The 22,582-nt window shown below is 42.6% G+C and overlaps 1 protein-coding gene and 1 long non-coding RNA gene across 3 annotated transcripts; one reads left to right on the top strand and one right to left on the bottom strand.

Annotated features, from left to right (window-relative positions):
* Window positions 1-2,169: 2,169 nt before the first annotated feature.
* On the bottom strand, window positions 2,170-5,821 carry LOC133500950 (uncharacterized). 2 transcript variants are annotated; one of them, XR_009795054.1, is made up of 3 exons: window positions 5,318-5,821; window positions 5,168-5,242; window positions 2,170-5,096 (listed from the first exon to the last, which is right to left on the bottom strand). It is a non-coding gene; the product is annotated as an uncharacterized LOC133500950 (long non-coding RNA). The 2 variants fall into 2 exon arrangements; XR_009795055.1 differs by having other exon boundaries at window positions 2,170-5,079.
* A 189-nt stretch (window positions 5,822-6,010) lies between these two features.
* Window positions 6,011-22,162, top strand: ankrd28b (ankyrin repeat domain 28b). Its single transcript, XM_061820246.1, has 28 exons — window positions 6,011-6,233; window positions 8,508-8,591; window positions 8,899-8,977; window positions 10,627-10,697; window positions 10,817-11,017; window positions 12,397-12,484; window positions 12,794-12,936; window positions 13,076-13,288; window positions 13,599-13,677; window positions 13,761-13,875; window positions 14,396-14,478; window positions 14,547-14,610; window positions 14,725-14,793; window positions 14,921-15,061; window positions 15,650-15,761; window positions 15,845-15,871; window positions 16,621-16,695; window positions 16,807-17,008; window positions 17,112-17,199; window positions 17,282-17,399; window positions 17,540-17,759; window positions 18,976-19,063; window positions 19,145-19,228; window positions 19,337-19,482; window positions 19,565-19,647; window positions 19,814-19,896; window positions 20,891-20,982; window positions 21,131-22,162. Exons 1-28 carry the CDS (start codon window positions 6,207-6,209, stop codon window positions 21,412-21,414), a joined length of 3,159 nt encoding a protein of 1,052 aa, XP_061676230.1. The 5' UTR covers window positions 6,011-6,206; the 3' UTR covers window positions 21,415-22,162.
* Window positions 22,163-22,582: the final 420 nt, after the last annotated feature.

Raw genomic sequence — 22,582 nt, 5'->3', positions numbered from 1 at the left:
ACTTCCTTGCCCGGCTCGCTACTTGGACTCGGCAGGAAAGAAGATATTATTCAGCTTTATGCAAATCTTTGCGGCTTGCACATTTTGACCCCAACTCATTCTGCCATTTTTTGATATCTTTTTTTTTTTTTTTTTTTTTAATTCTCATTTATTTTAGCGCGCGTGAAGTGCACTGAAACTTCGTCAGGTCGAATTTAGTCATGTCACGCGCTCCCCCGTGTTCCAAGTTCAACAGGAGGAAATATTCATCTGGCTACCTTGAGAGCAGGACCTGACCGGTTCTTGTTAAATTTAGAAGACGTGTAGGAGGAACGCTGCGTCTGCGCCAGTGTGACGACGGTACTATAAATAGGGATTATTTCAATAGGGGGGGAGAAAAGAAAGAAAGAAATGACGACAGCCAGAGCGAAAACGACTTGTGTTCGCCAAAAGAACCCCGGGGCAGGTGCACGTTGCATTTAAAGAAATAAAAAAAATAAAAACATTGAAAAAAAAACATACAAAACACCTGTGACATCGGATACATCCCGCACATTGAGCGAAATCATATTCATGCGCATGATGACACCAGCTGGCTCACAAGTACTTACTATTTTTAAATGTTATGCTCCTTGGCCGATGCGCGATTAGGAGACATGTTTGCTTGTTGATGTCGGTGCGACCTTTGTAAACGAAACGAGCTTTTATGGAACCGGCACCTGTAGCGTCCGCTCATCGAGACGGACAGACAGTGCTACCTACTGGTCACTTGCGGGACTGCATCCCTGTTGAATAAACCTTGCGTTAAAAAAAAAATCGCAGTTCAGTATATGCACCTTGGTTTTGGTCAGGATTTGGAATATTAAGGGTTAGGTTTTTGTTGCAATTGTACTACTCTGTAGTTTATTTATTTTGTTGAACGATGGGACAAGCCGAAAGGAAAAGAAGAAGACAGAGACACAGACACACTTGTTGTCTGCAAGCCAGAAACTGAGCTGCACTGTATTTGTTTAGAAATTAGACATGTGGAAATAGTGTGAGGCGGTTATACTTCCTCCCTGACCTAATATTTTACAGAATACTCACTCAGTTACCTCCAAGTTATTCCCTGTTTCGTATTTTTACTATTATCATCGTTTATTTATTTGTATATATGGCCTAGATGTGTTTTGCATACAAATATTTACTGTACTTGGGCAGATTTTGGTCACGTCGGCACCATTACCAAACCTGCATTGAATATTTTCCCTTTGGCAGCTACGATAGCTTAAGATGGAAGAAATGTCACCTATGAGTCACTTAATTTTAAAATTTCACGTGTCCATTATGTGAGCCGCTTATCCTCACACGGGTCTACATATTTGTTTCCCCCTCTAACGTATACTTGGTGTTGCCCTTCAGCATGCAATCAGAGGTTCAGAGTGAAAGAGGTGCGCAAAGAGTGAGGGGACGGTGCCTTGCTCGAGGGCACCTTGAATCAGAATCAGACTTAGCGGCTCTCCAATAAAAAAAAAAAAAAAAAAAAAAGTGTTGCCATCCTTACATTTTGTCCACATAGCGGGTCCTTTGACTTGAAAGCCCAAGAGCTGAGAAACTGACCTAGTGGACAGTTCATTACATGACGTCTGTTACTACAGCAGGAATTCAGCATTCCCTAAAGTACAGTGATCCAAATATTGGCATAACATCAGATGAAAATGTCGGTCAAAATTCAGAAGACATTTTTTTTCTGTGTGTGTGTGTGTGTGTTTACAACGCCACTTAATTGTCTTGAGCAGGTGATAGTACCAGGCCGCCATTGGAGCACTCCACTTTTTCCCACCGGTGGGAGTTTTGGTTCGAGGAGCGAGGCCCTGAGTGATTAGCTCAGATTATACACATATTTGTCATTGTCATGAATCCACAGCTGTCACAAACTCCCATTTTTATTTGTCACTTCAAAGCATTCTTGCCGGCCTCTTCTTAGTTGCTTGCTGGGCTCAGTGGACGAATGTCATCCCCGTAGGAGTGCCACAAAGTTCTCGCTTTACACTTTTCCCACAGAACCGCTCCTCAAATGTCAACATTTTTTTTTTTTTGGACAAAAGTTCATTCTTTCTGCCCTCGGGAGGTATGCACCCTGCTTGAAACCTTTAAAAAAAAACACACACACATTATTATTGCTTCTGCTCCCCTACACGACGGTGACATCTCTTCCTCTCTGCATCCACCTTGTACAGGATGCCACCACTGGGACAAAATCCGCCAGGGGGGTGGGCGCTTATTTTCAGTGAGTTCTTCTCCATCATTACAGAACGTCTGCCAACCTGATGCTACGACAACATTCATAGCCCGCTTCTTCTTTTCCTTTCGGCTTGTCCCGTTAAGGGTCGCCACAGCATGTCATATTTTTCCATCTCAGCCGATCTCGTGTCGCACCTTCATTTCTGCCACCTCGGGTTCCGCTTCCTGTTGTCTCTTCAGCGCCACCGTCTCTAATCCGTACATCATGGCCGGCCTCACCACTGTTTTATAAACTCTTCCCTTCATCCTAGCGGAGACTTTTCTGTCACATAGAACACCAGCCACCTTCCGCCAACTGTTCCACCTCGCTTGGACCCGTTTCTTCACTTCCTTACCACTCTCTCTATTGCTCTGGATTGTTGACCCAAAGTATTTGAAGTCGTTCACCCTCGCCATCTCTTCTCCCTCTTCCTCCTCCGCCCCTCACATTCACGCACATATATTCTGTTTTACTTCAGCTAATCTTAACACATTAATACAACACTTAACACATAACACATCTAATCTTAAAACATTGATAGTCTGCTGACTTGTTCTAAAAAAAAAAAATAGCTCACCAATGATCAGTGAGTTCCTAGGCGTAAGAAAGAAAAATGTGAACTCTTGCAGAAATGGATGGAAATTTGAACGGTATTGGGACCAAGCCCTAAATAGCAAAGTAATTCGCTACGATTCAGCTCACACATATATTTGTACATTTCACATCTAACAGTATCTTGAAAAGTACTTACAGAAGAGTACTCTGTCGGTTTTGGTGAAATTAATTAGTGGCCCAACACTGAGTCCGTCCGTGATAAATGTCCATCTGAAACAGTGGTTCTGGGTTTTCAAACATGGTTCCAGAGGGAACTTTTTTTTCTTTTTCGAGGCATCAATCTATTTTCAAAGTTGACTTTGAGGAGTTACTCAATTTCCTCCCCCCCCCCCCGAGCACTGGAGAAAAACACTGCCGTGCCGAAAACGCACTCCCTGATTCCATTCTTGTGACTAATAGATTAAGAAAGGCAATGCCGTGTGGTTGGTTGTGACACATTTTTTGGTACTTGGAATTTTTACCCAGTGACTGAGCGAGAACAGAACATCTACAACAACATCGACCAATTCGGGCCAGAGGAAAGTACATCTGTGTAAGCACCTGATGTTCCTGGGATTTTGCGTTCGTGGATATTTCATTTGCTTACAGCAGTTTACAGTTCCTAAAGTGTAAAAAGGGCACATGATTGGTAATTTTACAGTTTTTGTATTTGAAATATATTTTGTTGCAATACCTTTGGTACTGAACTTTTTGGGGGTTTACATTTCTTTGAGCATTATTTTTATAATAATGTATTGATAACGTGAAATTTTCATACCCTTTCATTGCTAATGAAAGTATTAACTTTTTTTTTCCATCAGTCCATGTTGCCTGTTTTTTTTCTTCTTTTTTTTTTAAGTTTAAATAACAGTTGGTAAGTTCTCCTCACGACCGTATTTTACTGATTTTCCACAGACCAGAAAGGCTGCGGCCTCGGGGCTTGGGTTGCCGCTCGCTTATAAGTGGAGGACCGGGCTTCTCTTTTTAAATTTAATTTGTGGAAACCCTCTTCCGCTCCATACCTGCCGGGGTTAAAGTATTCCCGCTGAAATTGACTTTGGCCTTCACGAGGTTTTTAACAGTAGATCAGGAGGACTTACCTGCTTACCGTTAAAATCACGAGCGGAGCTGCCGCGAGCTCCCCTGTAGCCCTTCCTGCCCTTGAACGCCTTGAAATATGAGACCAGCATGGAAAGTTCAGCCCCATGGTGAGGATAAGGCACATTCTTTCAGCGGAGCCCCACTCGCTCACTAAACCCCCTTCCTTAATAAGTCATTACTGCAAATAAACACACTTTACACCAGACAGCACCCCCGATATAGTACAGTACATTTACTTTTGGAGAGTAAAAATACCACAGTGTTCACATATGGACAATATTACGTTGTTGTTGTTTTTTTTTTTTTTTTATAAGACTGCCATACATACTTTTTAGCTTTATCTTAGCATTCTACTCCTGGGTTCGAGGAACTGAACTTGCGGGGTCATATTATTGAAAACCTACTTTTTTAAATCCCTCCACAGAAATAATTGGGTCTTCGAAGTGCCTGCACATCCATAAGTGTGATATTAAACAAGTGAGTAAATTCTTTGTTATCTGCCTCTTTCTGAAAATGTCTACGCCAGAACTATTTGGCACTTCTGGCGTACTGTTACGAACCAGCAGGGCTAATTTATGTTATAACCACACCACAAATCAAGTTGCACAACTACTAACATGTAATGAATGAATAAACAAACATACAAAGAAATAAATACATAATCAAATAAACTCACATAAGTGTTCCAAAGAGAAGGTTTCTGGATGTGGTGAGGGAAGACATGAGGCCAGTTGGGGTTAGTGAGGAAGATGCAGGAGAAAGGCTAAGACGGAAAAAGATGACACACTGTGGTGACCCCTAACGGGACAAGCCGAAAGGAAAAGAAGAAGTCGGTCAGTGGCGGCATGGTGGAACAGCTGGAAAGTGTTGGCCTCACAGTTCTGAGGTCCCCAGTTCAATCCCAGACCCGCCTGTTTGCAGGTTTTCCCCGTGTCTAAGTGGTTTCCTCCGGGCACTCGGGTTTCCTCCCACATCCCAAAAACATGCAACATTCATTGGACACTCTAAATTGCCCCTAGGTGTGATTGTGAATGCGGCTGTTTGTCTCGATGTGCCCTGCGATCGGGTGGAAGCCAGTTCTGGGTGGAACCCCGCCTCCTGCCAGTTGACAGCTGGCATAGGCTCCAGCACTCCCTGCGACCCTTTTGAGGATAAGCACCTAAGAAAATGGATGGATGAAAGTCAGTCACCCGTGTCTCATGAACAATATTGTATATGAGGCCGACTGACCAGTCGCTCATTTGCATGCTCTAAAAAGAAATAATAGGGTGCAGCACTCCCTGAGACTCTCGTGAGGATAAGCGGCTAAAAAAATGGATGGATGGAAGTCTGTCAGTCGCTCGTGTCTCGTTAGGAATATTGTATATGAGGCCGACTCACCAGTTACTCATTTGCATAAGCGAGGCCTGCTCTTTCTGTGTCGCTCGGAAAAAAAAGGGTGATTAAAAATTATCTCATAAAACGAAATAACGTGTGCAGTAACTCTTGGTTTTTGAGGTATTATGACAAATACATTTCACAGACACGCTGTTAAGACATCGAGAAACTGGGTAAAACATGAGGGGGCGAGTGAGCGGGCACATATTTCTCCTTTAAGGGTTACTGAGTGTATCATCGACAGATTTGTAAATGTGGGCGTAACCGAAATTCGAAACCCAACCTTCCGAATTCTGAGGAACCACAACAAGACCTCCGCGCTGACCCACTCCTGTACTCACATCCGACTTCGCAAGACGTGTGTGCAGTTCATGGTATGCCCTCCAGGGGGACACCGTCGACCAAATTGTGTGCTGTCAACGTTTTGTGATTTCTCACCGAAATTCAATATGGAGCACCTTAAAGAAGTCGTCCATTCGAAAGAATTGGAAAGTTGCCGAGGAAGTTGCACAACACAAAAGTTACGCCACTTATCTCCCTTCAAATCGACGTTGCGCGTGCTTGTCAAACCCAACGAACCAGCGGAACCGCGGCACCGAACAACACCCAATCACTTCATTTCTTGAGCTCGGGGAGGAAAAGATTCGACCAATCAGATCGCTTGTTTTTCGGAGGTGGAATATGGCGGCGGTAATGTTGTGGAGTTTCCGCTCGTCGTTGACTCGCGTGCGATCGTGCTAGCCGGCTAACGAGGGAGCTAAGCTAGCGTCACGCTAGGCCTCAAGCGGAGCGGCGGAGATAGCGACAAGAATACAGTAAAACACCGCTGTTTTGGCAACGAGACCGGGACCCCTTTACGAGTCTGCATGAGACCACCGAAACCCACAGAAATATGGTGGTTCTCAAAATTCGAGACCAGGTGAGAGGGTGCCGTGCCAAAAGCTGAGAGAAGTTCAAGATAATGTTTGACTCGCTAGTGCTAGCTAAGCTTTTTTTTTTTTTTTACCCAGTGCTGTGTAATTGAGTTTCTAGCTAGTTTGAATCTTTTGATATATTTTTTTTATTTTAAACATGAATTGCATTACGCTCATTCGCGACACCGCAGTCGGTTGACCCGAACCCGAGCAAAGCTTGTTGGAATGGTGATGCCTTTCACTTATGCATGACATCCACGCTCAACCAGAAAACTGTTCCATCTACCAACAATTAGCCAGCCCCCCCCCTTTCACAGCTCATGAGGTAACCCTTGACCAGTGAGCGTGCTTGCTGTCTGTCTACAACAACTACAGGTTGTCTCGTGTCGTTTAATTTAAGCGTGTTTATTAGTAAACGACACGAACGTTGTTGGAGACGCGTACCATGGCAACATAACCTGAGCTAGCGACTGTGACATTTCGGCGCTTGTGACATTTCGTGGCAGCCTCTGTCTGTGGCTATGCGCCAAGTAAACATGTAAACTACAAATAACAAGGATACGTGCGTTAGAAAATGAAAACTGAATGTTAGTCCGATGAAAGCACTTGCTAATCTTGTAAAGCCCGATGTCTGTACTACTTGAATGGGTGCAATCTTGTTTATAGCATCCTTATGTCAGTCTTGTACATGAGTCTTCTAATCTCTAATTAACGTCTGGACAAAACCCCCATTTTTAATCATGCAACTGTGTCCAAGTTATTGTGAATTTTATTACTTAAATACAGTGATAGTGCATTGGGTAATCATCTAAGGATGAGGTGTCAAAGTGTCATTTATCCGCTGTGGTTATTTAAAGCACCTATCCTCGGGTCACGCGTGTGTACGCTCTTGTCATCAGTACCACTAATGATCTTTTGTTAGCCTGTGTGGTTGCCGAAAGACCTGTCACCATGGTGACTGTGTTCGAGGCCGTGAATGAGGCACAGAGCCGTGCAGTTGTGTTGCTGGATGAGTATATAGAATCTCCCGCAGGAGCCCAAAAACTAAAAAAGCAGATTGGTGGTCCCACGCCGAAAGTATCAACATGAAAGTCTGTAAGAAACACAAATACACACTTGTTTGCTTCAATTGATCATTAAGCATCTGCAGGTCTTTGTGAACACTGAAGAGCAAAATACTTGCCTGGGATTATTAAAACGCTTGCATCGAATGCGGATATATTGAGCTACTTGTCGTGTGTCTCATTGATTCAAAGAAGTAGAATAACTTGTATAAAATGAGCTCCCTCTGTATAGTTTGCTGTTGTTTTTAAAATCCTCTTCCTCATTTTTTGCATTTAGATGTTGTTCATGTCAGCTGAACGTCAAAGTACTCAACTCATATTCGTGTGGTATTTGCCGGGGATTGTTGGGAAGCCACATACAAAACGGCTTCTGTACGAGTTAATGATGATCATGTTTTTGGTGTGCCGCATTAATGCGTATAAACTCAATATCTTGGTTTGTAAAGTCCGGAGACTGCTCATTAGTCAATTAGTTGCTAGGAAGCTGGGGAAACGTGACCTCATTTTTGTTTAAAAACTTAATTTTTGCACAGGATTCGGTGAAACGTCTCGTCAAATGCCAATTCATACTGATTTTGCATCATTTTCCTCTCTTCCCATCAAATCAGCGAATGCCGCACTGTTGTATGTATCTGGAAGAATATCCTGAATGTGTGGTATATACAGTAGAGGGTACAAACTTGGCCCAAAGCAGGGATTTTGGGCTCTACTGGTTGTATACAGTTCAAAACAAATGCTGCCAATGAAGTGGATCAGTGTGTGTGGATCAATGACTGCTTTTACAACATAGAAATGGGCACCGTGTCTTTGACAACGTTCAGCGCTATGGATTCTGTGATTGCCATCCATTGTGGGTCGTCATTTTGGTTTGAATGTGTATCTGAGAGTAATAAACTATCCTGATTGTGTACTCCACCTAACTTTGTCTTCTCTGGTACATTATTTCCTCGCGTTGTGGGTCTTCTACTATCCTACAACCTTTTGTGTGTGCGTGTGCATATGTGTGTGACGGGGTGGTGGGGGGGGTATTTGATGTCATTGAACAGATGAGTCGGGTTTGTATCGTGATTCCCGAGCATGAGGACGCCACAAACATTCTTGCTGCTGAGGTTTGTGGAGTTAGATTCTCCGTCATTTGTTTCACTTAATGGCAACAACTGCAACGAAAACGATCGAAAAAAATGGAAATGAACTGAAACTTCTTCCCTTCCACAGCCTGCTTTGCTGAAAGCAATTTTCAACGTGGACCCCGATGAAGTACGCTCGCTTATATTCAAAAAGGAGGACGTGAATGCCCAGGTAACCTCAAACTTTTTTTTTCCCCCAAATGTGACACTTTATTATCTCCTTTAATTTCTTTTTATTGTAAAAATAGCACCACTCCTTTTATTTTCTTGCATCCCTCACTGGTTTACCTTTGGTGTTTATTTAATCTTGCGTGTGTTCCAAGTGGCGCACTATATTTATTCCAACTATTTATGTGAGTGATCTTTGTGGGGCTTTGAATCATGACCTTGAACAACACATTGTTTGTTTCCACCGTGCATCAGGATCTGGGAGCCTTGTATTACAAAAGCCTGTCTATTTTTTTTTTTTTTTTTAACAGGACAATGAGAAGCGGACGCCACTCCATGCTGCTGCTTACCTTGGAGATGCAGAAATTATAGAACTTCTGATCCTTTCAGGTCCGCTTAATGTGATATCAAAATATCAGCGTATCCCTTTGGGTTATGTGGTAGATTGAAATGTAGAATATGTGAGTTGTCTAGCACGTGAGTGATGCGGTCACACCCTGTATACAAATAACTAATAATGCCTCTTGACTTATACACCAGGCTTAATTCATTTCAACTCATCGAGACAACTTTTTATTTTGATCTCGGTTATTAGGTTATTAGAGTACTGCTGTCGATGATAATTTAGAAAATGGGGACATGCGTGGCTAAAATAAAAAACATTAGACCCAAGTTGTGAATGCAGTGCTCAGCATAATTAACACACTATAAAATATTCCAATAAATGATTGCAAATGACTTTTTTGCATGCACAAATATGTAACTTATCACAAAATCAGTTAATGATGCAGGAATGAGCACACACCAATTAGTTTATCGGATTTAAATTCAAGATTATAAATCGAATTCAATAAACAGTCCATCTAATAATAAACAATTCTGTTGTCCTTGCACCCATTTAAAAAAGGATACAAGTTTTAATAGAAGGTGCACACTTTTATGCACTATAGATATAGTTCATATTTGCATTTAGACCTAAATACAATTTCTAACCATATGGCACTAATATAGGGTCAAATTGTTGCCATAAAGCATTTGTTTCGAATACAGGGGTTGTTTTAAGCAAACTTGTAGTATTCTTAAGTTTATTGTTATTCTTTCTTTTGAGACTGTGTATTACCTGTGTCACTAGTAGTTATGTTAAAATACCAAAATTTGGACATTGATGCTATAGATGTATAAGTTACACAGAAAGCAAGACAGAAATTGTACTATGGCAAAAAAAAAAAAAAAACGGTAAAAGCAGCGCAATCATTACTGGTAAAACATTGAACTTCAAATTGTTTTATTTTTTTCATTCTAAAGAAAATTAGCCACTAGAAGACGCTAAATAACAATTGGATACAATTAAATTGGAAAAAAAATGCATGGTGGGTCAGCTGTTAAACAAAATAAAACGATTCGTGCAGAGGGTGAGTAGGTGTTGAACTGACTGGTCGAGTATTTGACCCGTCAAATTTGCCACTCCACAGTAATTAGTTTTCAATAATGTGTTTGGCAACAACAGCCACAACCTCGCTGCTTGAAACAAGCATGTTTTGCCTCTTATTTGGAGAATTGTTCCCTATTTGTTAAACAGTATACAGGCACTCCTAAAAATACAGATAACTTATCTAGCATAGTACATTTTATGACAGCAAAATATTGTGGTAGTTTTTCAGTAGCAAGATATCATGCAACCTTACTCATTCTTGCTATGTTTCAATAACTTTCCATTTCTCGGGTTCTTTGTTTGTCATCACTTTTCGTCTTTGCCATCTGGTGGCACCGCAGAGGGAACAAAGCCTCCTGTGGGACTCAGGAAACTGTGTAGCATCTCACATGACATCACAAATGACATTTCCAAATTCCAAACCTTTTCTGTGACTCAATGCAAATTTCTCATCAAAATTGTTCATTGTCCAAACTGTATAACTGTACAGTTGTAAGGTTTCTTTCCACTCTATGAATTTGGGCGTTTATCAGTACGTTTAAATTAGTTGTTCCATAAATGTCTATAAATAGACTGACTGCCAGATTCCCCCTGACTTGTGCTGTAGGTGCCAGAGTAAATGCCAAAGATAGCAAGTGGCTCACTCCTCTGCATCGAGCTGTTGCCTCCTGCAGCGAGGTACGACAACGCCTCGCTATCTCTTTGCGTCTTTCTCTCACACTCAAAGACGTGCTGCTGTGCACCGCCTTGAACATTAAACATTGTGTCAAATTATCAAGTAAATGTGTTTGTGGCAGGAGGCTGTGCAAGTATTGCTGAAGCACTCTGCCGATGTAAACGCCCGAGACAAGAACTGGCAGACGCCGCTACACATCGCCGCCGCCAATAAAGCCGTCCGCTGCGCCGAAGCGCTCGCCCCCCTGCTCAGCAATGTGAACGTATCGGACAGAGCCGGCCGGACCGCGCTGCACCATGCAGCCTTCAGTGGTCATCTGGAGGTATTACCTCTCCTCTGCTGATCTTAATGTAATAAGTTGTTGCGCTGAATTATACTTAGAGTTGAAATATTTTTGTTACATTGTTTAGCTACAATGCAACTCATATCAACTGCAATAATAGGCTAATGATTAAATTACTACTTCTGACGGTGCTAATGAATACTGATATATCTCATGCGCCGTTGGATGATAATTGGAAACGCGTGCCTCTGTTGGAGTCTTCAACTGACCACATGACTAAAATCACAAGCACCATGCGCGTTGAAATTAAGAAATCCATAGTTCATAAACGCACTTTAATACCTTTTTTCCACATTGTACAGTCAGCATTGGGAGTGTGTGCTAAAACAAATACTGCACGTTGCATCCAAGTAACTCTTTTTGCCGGATGCGTGTACTTCCATGAGGATTTATTGTTTTAGGAAAGTAAATGCCTTGTCTAATAAGGTAATGGTTAGGGTTACCCTTGCCCTAACCCAAGTAATGATTCCACTGTGATTCGCTAGTCATTCGTTATTGTCAGTGTGAGCAGTGAATGGGGATTTAGACTCCAAATCCGAGCCCTACGTTCTACTGAAGTAACCGACTTTGAATGTGTATGACTTTAACACGAGGAGCAAGACTTTGTGAGTGACGTGAGCATCAATCAATCAATCAATCAATGAGAGTGTAGAGTTGGCTGTCTGGTTGGTACCAGGCTTTAGCCCGTTGGCTAGCCTGCTTGTTGAGTGACTTGGTGTGTTTGTGCTTGTTACAGGTTAATTTTCTTCGTGTTTGTTTGATAAAACGAAAATTCACTGGAGGCTGTGCCTATATTGGACAACTTGCAAAAAAGTGACATAAAAATGTCGGCGATGGTAGATCGGCTGCCATGGTACATGTTGCACTTTATCTTATGTCGCATTATCTTTTGTTAGTGTGAAATGATTTCAAACTTTGAGAGCCTTTGTTGGTAATGGACAGTCCTCTTCTGGGTCGCCGCCATTCTTCCAACTGAGTGGCGCATGCGCCTGTAGCAAGATTTGTCCGTTTGGAAAAATGATCCCTGCGAGACTCAGAGGCAGAGATTTTGTGTCAAGAACGGTTTTGTCATTTAATTATTCAGGTTATTCCAATTGTTGCGACCCTAATTTAACATCATTGCAATCACGTTCCGTTTTGCAAATGAACTTCTCCTTCAGTGGAGAACATTATTGAACCTATTATGAAAATATTTTTCCGAGGTAATTTACTCAACACCCTGTATTTTTTTTTTTTTTTTTGTATTCATGTCCAATGTTGAAATGCAGCAATGGTACAGTCACAGTGTTGAGCCGCCCATGACTCATTCACACCCCCTTCCCCCCAACCCTCCCGGTTGTCCCTGCCTATGTTGTCAGATGGTGCGGCTCTTGCTGTCAAGAGGGGCCAACATCAATGCCTTTGACAAGAAGGACCGGCGTGCAATCCATTGGGCAGCCTACATGGGTAAAAATAACTCCACTTGCGCGGTTAAATAATTAGTGCCGTGTGTAACATGGAAGCAGAACTTTATCGGCATCATATATACAGTAGATATCATTGCTATCTGATGAAAACTTTTTTTTTTTTTTAAACATTCAGTACCAGAAACCTGTATGTTTTGATTTTCCCAGTATAAATTATGGTTTGTTGTGAAGCTTTACTGGCTAAGTAATGTAAGTTATCATTGTTTTTTTTCATCACAGCAATATTGTTAGTGACAGTATCCTTTGATGTTTTGATGTGGTAATCCTATTTTATGGGTGGTCATTTCAGGTCACATTGAAGTGGTAAAGTTGCTGGCTTCTCACGGTGCCGACGTGGCCTGCAAAGATAAAAAGTCATACACACCTCTGCACGCAGCTGCCTCCAGTGGGATGATCAGTGTTGTGAAATACTTCCTCGACTTGGGGGTTGATGTGAGTTCCGCTCAGGATTGGACTGTCAAAGAGTTATTGCTTGGATATGCAATAGCATCACAATTGTCCTGGAGCTAAACATAGTGACGTTTCTGAATCCAACCCCTATCCATTCTTTTTTGTTTGTTTTTCTTTTAAGATCAATGAGCCTAACGCGTACGGCAACACGCCACTCCACGTGGCCTGCTACAACGGTCAAGATGTGGTGGTGAACGAGCTCATCGAGTGTGGGGCCAATGTCAACCAGGTGAACGAGAAGGGCTTCGCTCCCCTCCACTTTACTGCTGCTTCCCGGCAAGGCAAGCTGTGCCTGGAGCTGCTCGTCTGCAATGGAGCTGATGTCAACATCAAGGTGTGTGAACCTTTATCAGGGAATCCCCAAAAAAGTTGCTTTAGCCTCTTTCACCCCACTCCCTTGGCCATCTATTTATGTGACTGTACTTTTTGATTACAATACTTTAACTGTGGAGTACATTAACCCGAACCCCAAAATGGCCGTGTATATCATCATCCAGGTCACGGTCATCTGCAACGATTGAATTGAGTCAACTAGTCTTTTGGCATAAATAAACAACCACGAAAGAATTTAACCTTTCAGCCTCACCCTAAAAGCCCTTTTAAAAAGCTGCATATTTTTACCAGCATGTCTCTCTTTTGTTTAGAGTAAGGATGGAAAGACTCCCCTCCACATGACAGCAATCCATGGAAGATTCTCAAGGTCTCTTGCAATCATTGAAAATGGTGAGCATGTCTGAAAGTGTTCCATCTCGTAATTTGGCTCAAAGTTGTGATCTGTGATTATTATTTTTTTTTTCCCCCCTCAGGGGCTGAGGTTGACTGTGAGGATAAGAACAGAAACACACCACTACATATTGCTGCACGATATGGACACGAGCTGCTCATCAACACGCTCATTGCCAACAGAGCTGACACAACAAAGTGAGTGAAGACTGTCCACAAATGTTTCAAGTTTTACACGTTAGTGTTCTTGGGCACTCAGCACCTGGACACCCTCCATCAAATTTCAATGATCGACTTTGTGGTTGTGTCACCGGACTTGCGGCCGCGTGTCTTGGACACTCGGGCGAGAAGAGGGGCAGAGCAGTCAACTGTCCACCACCCAGTTTGGAGTTGGCTCTGACGTGGCTGGCCCAAACATATTGTGAGGGTCTGCTAGGAACATCTGGCCAAATTCCCTGTCACAGGGCCAGTTTCAACTCCAACCTGCGAAAGAACTTTGCTCATGTTCCGGAGGATCCAGCAGTGTTCCACCCCTCCATTGTTGAGGCGGCAGACCGGAGCTGTGGCCTTTCGTGGATTTTTGTTATTCGCAGGGGTGTCAGGATCGTAGCCCCCGCGAATAACTGGGGAACACTGCATAGTAGTGAAATCGTTCATTGTTATTATTAAGAATGTGTTGCCTGCAATATCAACTCGCTAACTCTGGGAGTCTTTGCAGACGAGGGGTCCACGGTATGTTCCCACTGCATTTGGCTGCACTTAGTGGATTCTCTGACTGCTGCCGGAAGCTTCTGTCTTCAGGTAACGAGTATGAAAGTTTATCTTGCAAGGGAGTTACATATTGTTGCTCATCATTCTTTTTTCATCAGGTTTTGCTATAGACACGCCTGATGACTTTGGAAGGACTTGTTTACATGCCGCAGCTGCTGGAGGGTGAGTCATTACAGTTTTTTTTTTTTCTTTTTAATATTCGTCATTTACCGTAATCACTCCTAATAATAAAAGCCAATCATTTATTTGTCATTTTGTTTGGGGTTAAATCTGCAGAAACCTGGAATGTCTCAATCTACTTCTCAACACGGGGGCAGACTTAAACAGAAAAGACAGCTTTGGCAGGTTTGTGATGAAGTTTTGGACCGTTCAGACACAACTCCTTTAATGGCTTTCCCGTTTGATGGCTAGTCGCATTGTTAGTTTCGCTGTTTAGTTTGACCTGTCAGCTAAGCAACGTTTGCCGTTCCAGGACTTCTCTGCACTACGCTGCTGCCAATTGTAACTACCAGTGTCTGTTTGCGCTGGTGCGCTCCGGGGCCAGTGTCAACGACGTTGACGAGAGGGGCTGCACTCCACTTCACTACGCCGCCGCTTCTGACACCGATGGAAAGTCAGTAATGCCCCGACTTTTATTTAACACGTAATAAAAATGAAGCAACTTGTAATGTGATTACACTTTGTATACAAGTTTGTGAGTTCTGTAAATGTAAAAGAAGTGGCAGCTTTGTCTATCTCTAATGATATCTATCGAGATTTTTTTCATGATTATTGAAAGGTATGTTTGCTTGCGGCGGCACAGTGAGGCAGGTGTAAAGCGTTGGCTTCACAGTTCTGAGGACCGGGGTTCAACTCCGGCCCCGCCTGTGCGGAGTTTGCATGATCTCCCCGTGCTTGTGTGGGGCACTCCGGTTTCCTCCAACATCCCAAAAATGTGCATTAATTGGACACACTAAATTACCGCTCGGGGTGACTGTTATCTGTCTCCATGTGCCCTGCATTTGGTTGTCAACCAGTTCAGGGTGTATCCCGCCTCCTGTCCGATGATAGCTGGGATAGGGTCCAGCACTCCCGTGACCCTCGTGAGGATAACCAGCTCAGAAAATTTATGGACGGATGTTTGCTTGCAATATTCTTGGTTTTGAGTCATAAATAAAGGACTGACTTTAAGTTATAAAGAAACTTTTTGTTTTTGGTCTAGGTGCCTGGAATATTTACTGCGAAATGATGCAAATCCAGGGATCCGAGACAATCAGGGCTACAATGCTGTACATTATGCCTCTGCATATGGACATCGCCTCTGTCTGGAGCTGGTAAAAACTCAGCATTGTCCGCATGTACATTGTACTTGCTTGTATTGATAAAGGTTTTTGTTTAATTTCCCAAAATGTTTTAGATGGCAAGTGAAACCCCGCTAGATGAGGTGAGTAGAGTTTGTGAATGTTCTTTTGTAGACACAGTGCCGTACATCCTCAACCTGTGGCTTCTCCTTCCTCAAACTAAAAAAAAAAAAAAAAAATCTATCCTCTTTGTGATTTGATCTGGTTTTTACACATACCAAGCCTGGGATAGACTTGCTTGAGAGGGAACAAATCTGAAGATGAATTTAAAAAAAAAAAAAATTCAGATAGGTTTACGGACACTCGGTGAGTGCAAACTTGTCTTAACTTTGCAAAAGTGTTTGTCCTTGTCTACTTTGGTTACTTTTTTTTGGCAGATCATTGTCTCCCTGATTTGTGATTGATTATAAGGAAACTATAGCAGGGAACAATTTACTTCCTCCTCGAAATGCATTTTATTGTTGATTGGAACCAAGTGCAAAATTCCGTACACACAAACCGCAAATGTGTGTCAGTTAAACATTCAATTCCCGTGACAAAAATGTTAGTGACGATTCTCAGTTAACCAATAAATGGGCGTCTAGCTGCACCCATACACAAGTATTAAATTAAAGTAAATTGAGCTCTCCTCTCAAGATGTAGCCTCCATCAAATACTTTAAATAAATGACTTATTTTGTACAGTTGAACAAATAAGTACCCTAGGCCATTATTTGAGGAAATGCTCTATTTAGATGTGAAGTGCATTGATTTGGTATTTAGCTCCAAAGTCATCCAAATAATATATATATATATATATATATATTTTTTTGTCTGTGTGTGTGTAATACCAGTTAATGGAAAACTCAGGGACAGACATCCTCAATGACTCTGAAGTCCGAGCTCCCGTAAGCCCTTTGCACCTTGCTGTGAGTCAAATGTTTAACACTCAAAACATCCCTTTTATTTATTTTCATTATAATTATTCATTTTAATTTTGGGTTTCCCCGACTATTTGGATGGTTGTTTCCGGTGTTCAGGCATACCACGGTCACCACCAAGCCATGGAGGTTCTGGTGCAGTCTCTATTGGACCTGAATGTGAGAAACAGCCAAGGGAGGACCCCGCTCGACTTGGCTGCGTTTAAGGGCCATGTGGAGTGTGTGGATGTTTTAATCAACCAGGGTGCCTCCATCTTGGTCAAAGACTTTACCTTAAAGCGAACTCCTATTCATGCTGCAGGTACGGGGCTGGGGGTGAATCATTTAGTAAGTCTACTTTGGTGTTTTGAAATTGATAAACTCACGCACAAAAAGACAAATGAAGTGTTTCTCAATCCCCGCAGCTACTAATGGTCATTCGGAATGTTTACGTTTGCTCATTGGAAATGCTGACCTTCAGAGTGCAGTTGACATTCAAGATGGGAACGGGCAGTAAGTCAGTCTTATTTCTTATAGTCCTCCAGGAAGTATAAGTATATACAATTTAACATTTTTTTTTTCTGTAAATTTTCAGAACCCCTCTGATGCTGTCGGTTCTCAGTGGACACACGGACTGTGTATATTCTTTGCTCAATAAAGGAGCCGGGGTAGAAGCCAAAGACAAGTGGGGCAGGACTGCCCTACACAGAGGAGTGAGTGTGACTTTCCCTTTTTTCTTTGTAAATACAACCAGTTGTCTAATAAACCTTTTTTTAAAAATCCACCATTCCAGCCTGGCATCTTTAACAACACTCATATCTGTTTGATTTTTTTTTTTTTTTCCTACTATCAGGCAGTGACCGGTCACGAAGAATGTGTAGAAGCTTTGCTTCAGCATAGTGCCAGCTTCCTGGTGCAGGACTGTAAAGGCCGCACACCCATTCACCTGGCAGCAGCGTGTGGACACATTGGCGTACTGGGAGGCCTGCTCCATGCGGCCCAGTCTGTGGAAACACCTCCAGTGTTGACAGATAGCCAAGGCTACACACCGCTCCACTGGTCCTGCTACAATGGTGTGATATAAAAAGAAACTGAGGATAGCCATGTTCGTATGTTGACTACTAGTACAGGGGTCCTCGGTTTACGGTGCAGTTTTGTTCCTACGACTGTTAAGTCATCTGAATTTGAAGGAATGCACTGTAGTCCATCAGTAATATACACTAATGGCGTGTTAAAATCATCATTACAGTCAGTAATTGTATGGGAAACATTACATCTGTGTGCCGACATAATATTTTCTTTGCTGCATCAACTACTCGTCATTTCCGACCTCAAAACATATTGGCAACCTTGTAAATCAAGGACTCCTCTTCATATTTAAGATGTAGCAATGCAAATTGAATTTGAATCAGTGGTTTTCAAACTGGGGGGCACGACGTCCTTCCCCCACCCCCGGTTTTAAATTGTCAGCGCGAGCACCAATGTTCCCTCTAATTTTTTGTGTCTCTGAGCGAATGCACTAAGCCCCTGAGCGCTCACTCTGACCACTGTGAGCAACATCGGGTCAGTTTCATCCATTGAAGTTGCATATCTTATTAATTAAAAGAATCAGATTACAGCATTTATATTCCCTCTGGAACATTTTTATTAAGTACAAATTACAATGAAAACGTCACCAAATGTGTTTTTTTAACTACACGCAAAACAAATGCATTGGTAACCAAACCAAGCCACCTATAAACTATGACCTATAAATTGAAAGCCTGCCTTCAAATGTATTTAATCAATTTTTAAATGCACAATGATATCCGTGTCAGGTTTTTCTTGGTGTAAAACTGAAGTATTACCCGCACAATATATTTTTTTCAATGGATGCTGACAGCTGACTGATGCCCCCAAACTGTTTTATAGTGTTATTATTTTGCATCCTGTATTTAAAATACAGAATTTCCAATGCAGAATGTTTGCGCAGTCAGCTGTGCGCAATTGCGTATTTGTGCAGCTTGGAAGGAACAGTGGCTAACGCCCGCCGCTTTTTTTAAACACAAATTTCACCCCTCTCCCTGTTGGAGAAAATTTCAAGCAGGGATGCCACCCAAAAAGTTTAAAAACCTGTAATTTGAATCCTTAGATTTTTTTTTTTTTTTTTTATAGGTCCAACCTCATCAAACAAAAAAAGTCGCTAAAGTCCAATATAAGTAAACGCCACTTGTAAAGTGGACACTTAATGTTTAATGTTTTGGACAGTGTTGGCTCAGCTTGACGGTGAACCCTGATTCATTCCTAAAGGTCATGACACATGCGTGGAGGTTCTATTGGAACAAGAGATTTTCCAAAAAGCAGAAGGCAGCCCCTTTACTCCACTGCACTGTGCTGTGTAAGTTCCCAAATCTTTGCAATAAATGACATATTGGAAGGCCAGGTGGGCTTAAAATATATATATTTTTTCTCTCTTAAGGATCCGTGACAATGAAGGTGCTGCAGAGATGCTAATCGACACCATGGGCCCTGCCATTGTCAACGCCAAAGACAGTAAAAACAGGTGAAACCTGGCGCGTGTCAGACACTTGGATGTTGAAGAAACCTTTGCTGTGAAGTTGTTACTTTACCAGCTTTCAACTGTGATTTGTGTCACCCGTTTTGCGTGCAGGACCCCGCTCCACGCCGCAGCCTTCACTGACCACGTTGAGTGTCTACAGCTGTTACTCAGCCACAACGCTCAGGTCAACAGCGCGGACGCCACAGGGAAGACCCCGCTCATGATGGCTGCCGAGAATGGCCAAACCAACGCCGTCGGTACGGAGGCCGCACGGCAGCGATACGCCAAAGAGACAAATATTATTGAGTTAAACTTACATGTGCCCTCCTCACTGTTCAGAGCTGCTGGTGAGTAGCGCAAAAGCAGATCTCACCATTCAGGATGCAGTGAAGAACACTGCGCTTCATCTCGCGTGCAGTAAGGTCAGTACTGTTTTAACCACTAGAGGGCTGTCTTTCAGTAATAACGACGACGCTGTTTGATTTCACTCGTGATTTTTTTTTTTTTTTTTTGGCTACTTGATCAGTTTTAACACCAATACAACTCCTTGCTTCTTCTTTTTTTTTTTTTTTTTTTTCCCCCTCACAGGGACATGAAACCAGTGCCTTGTTGATATTGGAAAAGATTGCAGACAAAAACCTCATCAATGCCACTAACGCCGCCTTACAGACGTACGTATCACTTGCAATAGTTTTGTGTCTGAAAACAGAAACTAACGAATTCAACTTGACATTTTTAATTCTGGACGCGTCGCATATTGATTGGCCTCCCAATCAACTCAGGATGCAAAATTCCGTGACATTTGATTTATGACTACCACATGGATTGCTCATCAGTCAATCCCAGGTCACACCCTGTGTCGATAACCAGTCATTCACTCATATTCATATCTGTAGACAAATTAGAGCCTCCCACTCAATTGAACTCACGTGTTGTGGAATTTTTAGAACATAGGAGGAAGCCGATGTACCTGAAGAAAACCTGCACAAACAAAAGGAAGAACATACCAAGGCCTGAACTGAAATTTGATCACGAAACGTCAAACCTGTTAAGCGCTACTCTACCATACTAAAATTAAATAAAACCTTTTTGAAAATTGGTGAAAAAAATAGCCCAGTATTTTTAAATACTAAGTTCTGTTTTCATCCATGTCATGAGAAAATGTTTTTTTGTATATAATATGTCACAAATAAGGTGGCACGGTGGGTCAGATGGTAAAGTGTTGGCCTCACAGTTCTCATGTCCCGGGTTAAATCCCGGACCCGCCTGTGTGGAGTTTGCGTGTCGTCCCCATTAATTGGACACTATAAATTGCCCCGAGGTGTGCTTGTGAATGTGGTTCTTTGTCTCTACGTGCCCTGCGATTGGCTGCCGACCAGTTCAGGGTGTACCCCGCCTCCTACCCGTTGACAGCTGGGATAGGCTCCAGCACTCCCCGCAACCCTCGTGAGGATAAGCGCCAAGGAAAATGGATGGATGCCTGTCACAAATATTACTCTGAACTAATTAATTTAATGATGAATAATTCCAAATGACATTGTCCAATTCCTTTGGCAAACCTCCCATGAAAAATTGAGATATGAGATGTTTTCCTTCCCTTTATCACTTGACATTCTAAATCCCCCCCCCTCCCTTTTTTTTTTTTTTTTTTTTTTCTATTTCAAGGCCTCTGCACGTAGCTGCGAGAAATGGTCTGACGGTGGTGGTGCAAGAGCTGCTCTCAAAAGGAGCCAGTGTCCTTGCAGTTGATGAGAACGGTAAAAGTATTTTTTTAACATTCGAGAAATGGACACATTTTTACAATAAGCACTGGTGTGTGTGTGTGTGTGTGTGTGTGTGTGTGTGTGTGTGTTGTGTGTGTGTGTGTGTGTGTGTGTGTGTGTGTGTGTGTGTGTGATCCCTTAGGTTACACACCCGCCTTGGCTTGCGCGCCCAACAAAGACGTGGCCGACTGCCTTGCCCTCATCCTGGCCACCATGATGCCTGTGTCCCCCTGCACCCCGGCGCCCACCCTCCCTTTCAGTGCCATGAACCACTACACCACCAGCCCCTCCAAGAGCGTCACTTTCGACAGCCTGCCGGCGCTGCGCGGCCAGCACAGCTCCTACTGCAGCTTCAACAACATTAGCCATCGCGACGTCTTCTACAAAGACGAAGAGCTCAACGACTCGGACTCAGAGACGTACTGAAGGACAGACGAGAGCTGCGTGAAACATACCCACACACACACACACACACACACATACACACACGGTGTCTTAACGTTCACCCAGGGTCCGCTTGGTAGGGCAGACGAAGAAGAGACGAGCCCCTTCAGGAGCCTTAAAAAGTCCTCCCCTCCCGACCTCATCCAGCAGCAGGCGTCCTTCCAGCGGATACAAGGCTACACTTGACTCACTGCTTAAGTGATTGCACTCAATGGGCATCCGGCGACTTTTACTGCAATAACATGCTGACGGAAGGACGGTAGCACCTCACAGAAAAGCTAAACCAGCATGGACCGAAAGATGCGGATGAATTTTAACCTAATTTTAATTAAGTGTACATGAGTTTGGGTTTTTTTTGGGTGGGGGAATGGGGGGGGGGGCGTTGGGGGTGTATTGCTTGGTTTTCCCGGAGGCAGTGCAGCCTGTTTCAATGTTTTGAGATGTTTGTGTGAATTTAGGTACATTCTACACGCATCTTTCAGAATGCACTTAATCCTGTCGAGCCCGTGTCACACAGGAAGGAAATTGTGTGAATGTTTGAGACGGAAAAAAAAAAAAAAAAAAAAAAAACGAGAAAATATCCTGTCCTTGTCTTCAGATCCCCATCCTCTCGAAAAAGAACAATTATTTACATCAGGTTATTTTAATGTTGATTAATCTCACTCACCCTTGTGTATTGATATGTCCGTCATGGTTTAGTCTGAAGAATAAATTATTTGTGTACTTTTGAGTCCTATAGATCTGATCATTTTGTGCCTTCAATTGTTACTCGGGGGCGGTGTAGCTGTAAGTGACTAAGTCATGGAAGTGGAAGACTGAACAGTGACTTTTAGTTTTCTTGCTTTGTTGCTTCAAAAAGAACCCACTCAAATCTCACACTTGAAATTATCCACTTATTTTCTCAAAGGATTTTAATCTAACTGGAGATATGTGGATTTCCTGTGAAAATTTTCTTCAGGTGGAATATAATCGCAATGTACGGAAAGAACTGTGAAGTACAAGTTTGCAATGAATTATTGCAACACTGAGATTGGTGTGTATTTTCTAGGTAATAAACGTTATTTATGGAATTGGCTTGTCATCGGATAATTGCGTTTAATGCCCAAAAGCAACTACTTGTCAAGATTTGATGATTATAATGGATAGGTTT

The sequence above is a fragment of the Syngnathoides biaculeatus genome, chromosome 5, assembly GCF_019802595.1.
Source record: "Syngnathoides biaculeatus isolate LvHL_M chromosome 5, ASM1980259v1, whole genome shotgun sequence".
Classification (NCBI taxonomy): Eukaryota; Metazoa; Chordata; class Actinopteri; order Syngnathiformes; family Syngnathidae; genus Syngnathoides; species Syngnathoides biaculeatus.
This window is presented reverse-complemented; position numbering and strand designations above follow the sequence as displayed.

Excerpts from the sequence above, each read along its gene's own strand:
- ankrd28b (XM_061820246.1), top strand. The coding sequence starts at position 6,207 with ATGGTGGTTCTCAAAATTCGAGACCAG. Across the intron at positions 8,978-10,626 it reads AGAACTTCTGATCCTTTCAG|GTGCCAGAGTAAATGCCAAA; the intron begins GTCCGCTTAATG and ends CTTGTGCTGTAG. Across the intron at positions 12,937-13,075 it reads TCCTCGACTTGGGGGTTGAT|ATCAATGAGCCTAACGCGTA; the intron begins GTGAGTTCCGCT and ends TTTTCTTTTAAG.